Source organism: Folsomia candida, unplaced genomic scaffold, assembly GCF_002217175.1.
Source record: "Folsomia candida strain VU population unplaced genomic scaffold, ASM221717v1 Fcan01_Sc002, whole genome shotgun sequence".
In the NCBI taxonomy this organism is placed as follows: Eukaryota; Metazoa; Arthropoda; class Collembola; order Entomobryomorpha; family Isotomidae; genus Folsomia; species Folsomia candida.
Genome location: NW_019091194.1, coordinates 8,216,762 through 8,226,520, shown reverse-complemented (window position 1 = coordinate 8,226,520; position 9,759 = coordinate 8,216,762). Strand labels below are relative to the sequence as shown.

Below are 9,759 nucleotides of genomic sequence, written 5' to 3'. Positions count from 1 at the left end.
ATAAATCTTGCTCCCCATTCTCACTCTTATTCCAAACTTAAATAAAACTTCTCAACTTTGAAATTTAAATAAATTGCACACCTTATTCTTACCGCATTGTAGTTTACTTACCCAACTTTCATACAACATCATAAGTAATAATAGATATAGCTCAATTCTCTCTCCTACTCTCAATGTCGTCCCCATCAACAAAATAAACCAAGTTTCATTAAAGTTAGTTCAACTTTATACTTGCACAACAAAATGCCACTGTCTTGTATAATAATTATGCCCCGGTAAAAGTTTTAGATTGATAACTTTTATTTCCATTTTATAGGTAGCAGAGAAATATAATTATGTATAGGCTGAGGAAAAATGGAGTATGTGGGGACCAACTGGGGTTGAATGCGAGATGATGTACGGGGCCTAGGAGAATTTCTCTCAAGATTAATGCGAGAGTTGATTAACTCATTGTCACAACTGACCTTTTTCTCGAGCCTGGTCCCGTGAGGAAAAACTCTTAATGTCAACGTATCGTTAAAATATTATTGCTACTACACTCACTTGATTGGTATTCGTGAACCGTACAGAAAATACATAATGTGAGACTCTTACTTTAATAGTGCTAGACATTATTTCAAACAATATTTTGTAGTATTGTGTAATAATCTGTTAGATTACGGTAGGAATTATCCCGAAAATTCTTTGTGGTAGATACTCTCGTCCTCCACAGTACACCATATGTAAAATATACATTTCCTTCTCATTTATGATTTAGCCAAGAACGTAAGTTTATGGGGAGGATAACCCACAATCACTTTATGAATTATATTGAATGCGTTCTTGATGACATTTTCATTTTCAACATATTAATATGCAATGTAATCAAGAACATATACGTAGGTATCATAATTATGATATGCAAACGGGTAAATTTATGGTGAAAAGTGTTTGCTCTTGTCCCTCAATTATATTCTGGTGATTTTTAGCTTTATACATAGTTGGTCAAGTAAACAAATGTCTTTATGCTTATGGTCCTTCGACACGGAAGCTAAATACATACGGAATATTGAGCAAACGATATCGTCAAAACTTTATACTGCTGGAAACTTTCTTCAACATGTAGATATTTCTTTCCTCGTCAATTGGATTATCATTCTGAAGGAGTAACAAATAAAGCTAAAAAGTTATTCATATGTTTAATTACTCCGTAAATCTTATCTAATAAACTTTAATGAAGGCGGGTTCGATTACAAAAATATTGTTTGAAACCACCAGACTGTCTGGATTTTTAAAACCAGAAGTAACATTGCATTCCGTTCGAGTGTGTAACCGGTAAATACGACAAAGGGAGAAATACGCAGGTATAGTGATGACCAAACTGGCAGAGAAGAAGAAGAAGAAGTAGATATTCCAATTTCTTTACCATGTCGGAGGAGATCTTGATAAAATATCCACGAGGAGGGGAAGCAAGTACTCAGTGCTCTGCTGACTTTCACTTTCAACACATCACCACCACCACCACGACGACCACCAACCTTCCCAAACGGGCTTAAGTCGTCAGAACTTGGATAAAGAAGAGAGAGAGTCAGTCCACATTTGCAACGAGACTCTTGAGGAGACAAAGAGAAAGCGAGCCGAGAAAGCGTGTGCAGTGGTTGGAACAGTTGGAAGAACAATCTTTCCTTCCTGTCGATGGGAGCTTGATTTGTTAATTTACTTTGAATCAAGTGGCCCTTTACCCCATCAAAGTCAATTGACTCTCATACTTGTATACACATCTGCAACAACACATACCTCGTCTGTCTAGAAATTGGTGCCATACTTAGGATTAGAAGGACATACATAAATGTGTGTATGCGTGCTTTTGAAAATAACTCAAAATGCCGTTAAAATTCTGCTTGGTGAGAAGAAAACGTGTGAGATGATGGTAAAAAATGGGTAACATGAGACTGGTGAAGATTTACAAGAGTTGAACGATATGTGGCAACTAAAGTGAATTGTATTTAGTAAAAGCATTAATGAAGATGTCAAATGATGGTGTTCTAAGATGTATAGATCGACAAATAATAGTTTCACTTGTCTCTGACTGAACCCTTGACAATGCTGTTCATACGCAAGAATTAAAGTGAATGAAACCAACATTTTGGAACTGTGATCTCAAGCGAGGGAAAATGAGAAGAACACTCCCCGTTGTTCTTTTGATAATTGGATCAGGTAAAAAAATATAAATTTGCCTCTGATTTTAACGGGTTACATTAAGAAGACTTCTTTTGTATGCACATATTTATATTTTGTCATAAGCTGAAAGCAATTAATGAAACCTCTGAACAGGAAGTGAGGTGTTGTACGTTCCTTATCTCGTAGGCCACAAGGGCAGAGTAGCTTTGTTTCTCAGCCAGAACAAACATTACTAATCTCAGAAGATTTCAAGTATCAGGCGCTTGAAAATTTTTAATTCCAACTATAACCGAGTTCAAATAAGGTAGTAGTCAATTCCTAGAAAATGGATTTGTCAACTACTTACATAATTTAATCCATAGTTGATAGTAAACTGTAGAATATTACAATTACTGTAATATGTTGATATATGTACATATGCATCATTGGATCATATTGGTAAACTTATCGAGGATACATATGTAAGAAAACGAATATGTACATACAAAAAAAGAATAGTTGTAGTCGAGTTGAAAATTTCCTAGGTTCATAAACTTCGCAAACGCGTCCTTCTCGGCAAGTGAGTATATTCGCCGTAGTGAGTTTGAGAGTGTCAATTTGTCGTTGGGAGAGTTAACGATTTTTAGATTGAAGATCGTTATGGATTCAACTCAGGAGCTGACCAGTGCGACAATGAGTCGTGGAGGGAATCGCTTATCCATCCTCCGCCACCTCATCACCTTCTCTGCCTACGGTGCAAAATCGGGACAATCTTTTGATTTCCCATTCCTCGCACAACCTCCAAATTGGCTCTTCTTTGTTCCCACGAGTGCACCACTTATGCCTCCTTTTCCTTCCTCTCCTTTCCTCGTCTCCTGACGTCCGGATATCCCATCCAGTAAATATCGTCCGTCCTGCTCACCCCAACACTGCCACTGCCCCATCATACCCAATCTGCTAAAAATTTTGTGTCAAAAAAGAGGTACATACATACCATCCCAACAGAGTTTCCGTTAAATGATTTCACACGGCTTTTGCAATCTGGAATGGAATGTGCAAAGGAAATGCGTATACTTGCATGCAGTCGTTGTATATGTACATACATAGATACATAAATATACATTACTTTTTGTGTAGGGGTGGTAAAATTAGATATGCATACTTTTTTAACAAAATTACAAATCAAATAAAAAATTTAAATTTGGAATACAAGAAATATTACTCGGCTAAATACTAATATGCCGCAAATTATTCAATGTCAAATTAAATATTCCAAGGTGCTCCTTAAGTATTATAATAAAGTCATCAGTTGGTTACTTGATATGTTGGGCGTAATTGAATAGAAAGGGAGATGATAAGGTGAATTTAGTTGGCTGGTTGTGGTGTAGCATTTCTGGAGATGAGTTCCAGTCGATTAACTTCCAAAGAGCTTTCTCCTCTCTCTCTCTCTCTTCTTTAAGGACATGTCAATGAATGACTCAATGAATATCTTCACACAACCACCGTCATCATCATCATCGTTCTAACTATCTGCTATGAATGAACTAACTAACCACCTACTACTTACTTTAACTATGTAGTAACTTACGAGAATTGAGCGCCGAAATTGAGAGCTATACATGTATGCATATATACATATGTACATATAGATGCATTCATGTACCTGTTATCTTTCAGAGTTTTTATGTTCATAATTTCCAACGTCAAATCTCTAAGTATAAGCTCCTTGACTAGAAAATGTTTATTTATCTAGTAGTATAAGTAGCGCGTATCATTGTCACAGAAAATATATTATATCGATTGAAATAAAGCAACATATATATCTCAATTTTTTAAATGATTGTGCTGCGAGTAAACAGGGATGTGGTAACCTTTCTTCGAGTTTCTTCCGTTCAAGTAACATTTGCCAACGAGTATATCTCCTCAAGTTGATTAATCCCAACATCATTCATGAGCGTAGATGTACATAAATGCTCAAAAAAGTGTTCAGAGTCACAGGTAGCGATGATATATTAGCACATATCTACATAGTCTTTAGTTCATTGCGGAGCCTATTGAGAATTGAAGTGTCATTCATTTCTTTTGGAGATAGGAGGGGAAATGGTATTAAGTGACTTTAGCCAGTCATGATAATGCTAAAGGATGGGGTGTGCTTCCCATATTGATTTTCAATTAGTAATCATCTCCTACTTTAAATTTTTGTTTTGATAGTAGCCGAATGTCTGGAGCTGTACCGTGTGGAAGTTCCGGCTTATAAGCGTGTAGGTGAGGCAGCAGAACTGAAATGCCAATTCCATCTTCAGAGAGATCGGTTGTACGTATATTTCAAATTTGTAATATCGTTATATTTATCCACGTCACCACACGTCCTTCTTTTATGACATGTGTAGCAAAAATTCACAAATTGATGTGCTCTGTTATATTTCGCATAGGTACGCCGTGAAATGGTACAAAGACAATGAAGAGTTTTTCAGATACGTTCCACGCTTCCATCCTGCTATTCACACACATCCCATTGTTCCTGGAGTGCACGTTGATGTGAGTTTCATACGTAATGCTAGATATTTACATGACAGTATTTTAAAGTTATCTGCAACTGATTTGCTTTCAGACAATACGTTCAACATCTGAGGTGGTTGTATTGAAATCTGTGGGAGTTCGTTCAACAGGGGTAACTTGCATATGTACTTAAATACGAAGTAATTGTAATCGCAATTCAGTAAAAACAAACAGGATAATACTTAATTTTGGTTTGTATTGTAGGTGTATAAATGCGAGGGTTAGTAATTTAGCTTAATTATAAATTTATTATTGTCTAATATCCTTTTGATAACAACATGCATACTTATTTTCACAGTGTCCGCAGAAGCTCCTTCTTTCGCATCCTTTATGGGTGAAAGTCATATGACTGTGGTTTGTACGTTATTTCTTTTTAATAAAAAGATCTAGATATATCTATATTTACGCACCACAACATGGAAAATTTTATCCTCGTGCATACATATGTACACATGTATGTAAATACGTATATATGTGATTTGTTACCAACATTACGAACTGTTTCAAGTGTGAGGTGATCGATCTCGTACCTCTAAAATCTGCTAGCTACCTGGAAAACTTGCAAAACGACTTGTGTGTGGTATTGTTAGATTAGTGCATCCGATTCAGCACGCATCTGTGTACATATGTATGTATGTCGGACTTGAGAAATATCGATTTTCCCAAAATGACTATTGACCATTGGCGGATGTGAATATTTGCAGATTTACCCAAGGAAGGGCCACAAATCACAGGAAATCTTCGGGATGAATATGAAGTAGGTGATATCCTCGAGGTAAAAATTTTGCTGGTGTTTGAAGTCTATTCCATTATGCACATATGTACGTATACCTGTTTGGACATGTGACGTTCCTCATTTGATTTCAGCTCAACTGTACTTCATCAAAATCGTTCCCACCTGCGAAATTATCCTGGTACATCAATGATATGCCTGTAAGATCTTCATCAAATATTTCAAATTAATACAAGTAGAATAAAACACTAAATAAATATATACACATGCAGAATCTAAACAGAATACATACATGCAATAACAAATGTTTCCACCAGTGCAAGTTGACCTACAATAAGTGATCAAATTGTATAAGTGGGCGTACTACTTTATCCATCAAGTTTTTATGTTCAGACTCTCACATTTTTTCTGTATCTAGAACTTGAATCTAGACTGATTTTGATTGAACAGATGAAATGATGGAGGTAATAGGCGATGGTTTGGCTTAGCCCGGCCAGCCATTGTGTTGATTTATGTGATCTACGGCTTAACTTTCTCCCTCTTTCCACTTGGATTTAGATGTAACATATTTCCCACAAAACTGCCCGATTTAGCAAATCCAATTCACATTTATTGGCGCAAAGAACACTTTCAGCATATATCACGTTAGATAAGCCACACTACATGGGCATGATTTTGATGCCCAATTTAAAATTGCTTAGTATTTATTCAAATAAAAAATGAAAATTTACAATAATACGCGATTCCCTGTCATCCGCTATTATGTTACATATATGTATGAATGCCATTGTAAGTGTCAAGCAAGTTTACGATGATAATTTAAGTAAAAGTGAACCATTCATTCTATTCGTTTTGGTAATGTCGTTCATAATTGAATCACCTCCTAAATGACACCTTAATTCTTCAAGGGGTCCATAGCGTGTAGAGTCCCTGCTATAAATTTATAATTCAAATTCAATTCAATTTTCTTTTCCTCCTTTCCTCCTCTTGTGTGAGACGCAGAAAGAATTCCCATTGCATAAGGGGAATGCCTGGCTGGTTTGTTGATAGGGTTGGTGCTGATAGTTAGAATACAGTGTGTAAATTGGATGTATTTGGTTATTTCATTCCATTTCATGAGTATTCTGTTGTTGTGTGTGTGTGTGGAGGAAAGTGAGTATTTCCCCTCAAGCCAAAGTAAAAAAAAAAAGAGTCAAAGAATTGGGGCTTTGAGGGTCCATTTATTTGCATTGGAGATGGGACATGAGAGAGAGACCACGACTGAATTATAAAAATTCCATTACCTCCACAAAGGCTGCAACAAAATAACCTAGACTGAAATCAACTCTCAAAAATGGTGTGAAGCTACAACGCTAACACATCACATTCACTGACTACAAACATTTTTTTCTGGTCTTCCTTATCGCTTGATAGAGTATTATATACAGTATTCAGACAACATCATCGTCATCACCCCCACCATCCATAACATTCCACTTTCTACTACCAGCGGTGGGATGGGAACAGGGTCTAGCTTTCTCTCGTGTACATATGTAGTAATGCAGTGGGTTCAACAGGCACATCGTTTAAAATAGAATGGGTGTCGAGTGTTGGAATTTCACTCGAGAGCCTTTCTAAAGATAAATAAATGCTACAAACTCCACACACATTTACCTGCAAAAAGAGGTACATGTGCACATTGCAAAATAAATACTCCAAAATCAAAATGTTCTTTGTGCAGCCACCGAATCTATGTATGCAATACTTGTAGAATAACGTACAATAATCACTATTTGACCTTCTAGGTGATGGGTCAAACCGATCCCCCGCATTATGACGGGAGTGTGGAACTGCTTCCATCATCTCACGGTGGGAGTGGCAAGCATCTGACAATCACATCCCACCACAACAACAACAACAATAACAACGGGCATAATTTGATACGTCCCACTTCACATCGGCTTCATCTGGAACTCACCCCCACTCATTTTGGATCCAAGGGCACAGCCAAGATACGATGTGTCGCCCGAATTTTCCCCTTGTTTTGGCAGGATGGGGATGAAAAAAATATTGATCACAAAAATTCTACAAAGTTCAGCAAGAGTGGAAATAAGGATTCTGGTCATAACCCCAAAAACAATAACAGGATTAATATCAACCAAAATCAACACAGCTTCAACGAGGTGGATGATGGACCTGGAGGATTCCCCCATTATCACCAACAAGTTCACGAGAGATTGGGGTCATTGTATAGAGGAGAAGCGCTTGTTCAAAGTGAGAAATCATTTTTTACGTATTCCTACCAGACTATAATTCTAGCCCGGGCTACCGCCTATCTCGTAATGCAAGTAGCCCGGGCCAGGGATAGGGGAGCCCGGGCTAGAATTATAGTCTGATTCCTACTGCCTCCATTCTTGTCGCAACAGACTCTGTTTGTAATGTTTAAGCTTTTAATGCAATAACTTTCATTAGATATTATTATTTCTTAACTTATGAAATGTGGAAATGTAAATTTGATTGCATTTCAGTTCGTGGAGGCTGCATCTACCCAACTGCATGGAAGGGGACAAACGTTGTGCTGTTAATCCTGCTTATGGTGCTCACCCATTAAATGAAATTACCATGTGTCTCACTTCTCCTCCACATAAATCTCATGCTCCACAGTCAAGCTCCAAACGGGACGCATTTACTTACACGTACTATTGTGGTATCACAAAACTCTTTTTTGGGGTGAAGCTGGTTGTCGCATCGTTTTAACTACAGAATATATGTACACATATACATATATGCGTGTATACACATATGTATGTATGAGATTCTAATTAAAGTGCGAATCTTACGTGTATGACTTCTACAATTTGCAAAACGAGTAAACAGTAGGCTTACATATACACAATATCTTATGAGGCCATACACAACCTATAAAAATAATGGATAAATGTATACGTACATATGTCCATATTTTATTTTAAAGTATAAACTATGTTACTTCTTGTCCACTAGAGGTTTTTTAGACATGCTTTCATTTTGACACAGTCAACATTTTCGAAATCACCGAATGAAGAACCCTTAATTCTATAAAGGGATATGGTTTTCTCGTTCTGGAAGCAATAAAGCACGAAAATACAATTGTTGAGGCAAGGACTGAGTTGGCAAACCCGTTTTGTAGCATTGAATCCCCCGAAAGAAAGTTGGTTTCATATGAAAAGCTCACGCAATTGCTGCAGTGCCAGAGAGAATGGTAGTAGAAAACTTTGTTCATTTCCTTAATATCTACCACTCTTCTTTACCCCATTAAGCTTTTAAATCCAATTATTTTTCATTAAATTGCTCACTTTTTGCCCAATGAAATAATGCATTTCCCCAGTAATAAAGCAATCCTCACTAATTTGAAATTTCGAGTTGAACCTTAGCCTACGATATTCCTCAGCTGGTATAACTATATTTGTGGCAAAAATGAAATTGAAAAGACAGCTTTGTAACGAGCTATTATCCAACCGACATCAAGGGATAATACGCGGCAATTACTAATTAGGCATAAGAAAATTAATATTAAGTGTTGGTTGATCCACGTTCCAGGTACTTGGTGAATATACATATGTATTAATATGTAGCGCGTTCAAGAAGACGAAGAAACTTGTGTCCTTATGTCACTGAAATACATATCGCTTTTCGAGGACTCTTGTAAGTAGATGCCCACCAATTATTTTATCGCCTGCTCTAATAAGTACAAACAAATCATGTTTGGGTAACTTAAATGTTAAAATTAATCAAGTTGTGAATATTGGAAGAAGAATTAATTAATTTCGGTTGACAGTGATCTGTCCAGAAACAGGTGATTGCAATAATAATGTTTTTAGGAAAGAAAGGGGTGTGGAATGGAATACCAATACCAATTCATACGTTTAGTAGGGTCTTATGTAGAAAGAAAATATCTTATTCTTTATAAACACACACATACATAATAGTTAGTGTATAATTTTACATTGTATTTAATGATCTTTCAATCCTATGTTTCGCTTTCCGCTTATATGTAGAAATGTTTGTATGTAATTATTAATAAAATCTCGTTTCTTCTAATCTAATGTGTTGCATCCAGCCTTGGATTAAACTGACATCCTTATCATATTAACTTTGAAGTATTCAATCAAACCGACCAACATGAGACCACTTTTACTATTTTCTACAAAAATTCACCGATTCAAAATTTAGGAATAAGCAGACGGTCAGTTAAAATTTTATGAAAACTAATCAGGCAAAATCCTTCCACAGCCAAGCCAACCCTTACCAAGTGATTTTACCATTAATCCTACTACATATTACACATGTGCGAAAGGTGTGCGGTTCTT

The 9,759-nt window shown here is 36.5% G+C and overlaps 1 protein-coding gene across 2 annotated transcripts; it reads left to right on the top strand.

Moving 5' to 3' along the window:
- The first annotated feature begins 1,449 nt into the window (after nt 1–1,449).
- On the top strand, nt 1,450–9,490 carry LOC118434585. 2 transcript variants are annotated; one of them, XM_035848402.1, is made up of 10 exons: nt 1,450–2,196; nt 4,354–4,453; nt 4,572–4,677; nt 4,751–4,810; nt 4,903–4,918; nt 4,997–5,056; nt 5,403–5,473; nt 5,566–5,631; nt 7,216–7,684; nt 7,939–9,490. In XM_035848402.1, the coding sequence occupies exons 1-10, from the start codon at nt 2,112–2,114 to the stop codon at nt 8,019–8,021; spliced, it is 1,116 nt and encodes a 371-aa protein (XP_035704295.1). In that variant the 5' UTR covers nt 1,450–2,111; the 3' UTR covers nt 8,022–9,490. The 2 variants fall into 2 exon arrangements, with proteins under 2 accessions (XP_035704295.1, XP_035704294.1); XM_035848401.1 differs by having other exon boundaries at nt 1,451–2,196; nt 4,351–4,453.
- The last annotated feature ends 269 nt before the right edge of the window (nt 9,491–9,759 follow it).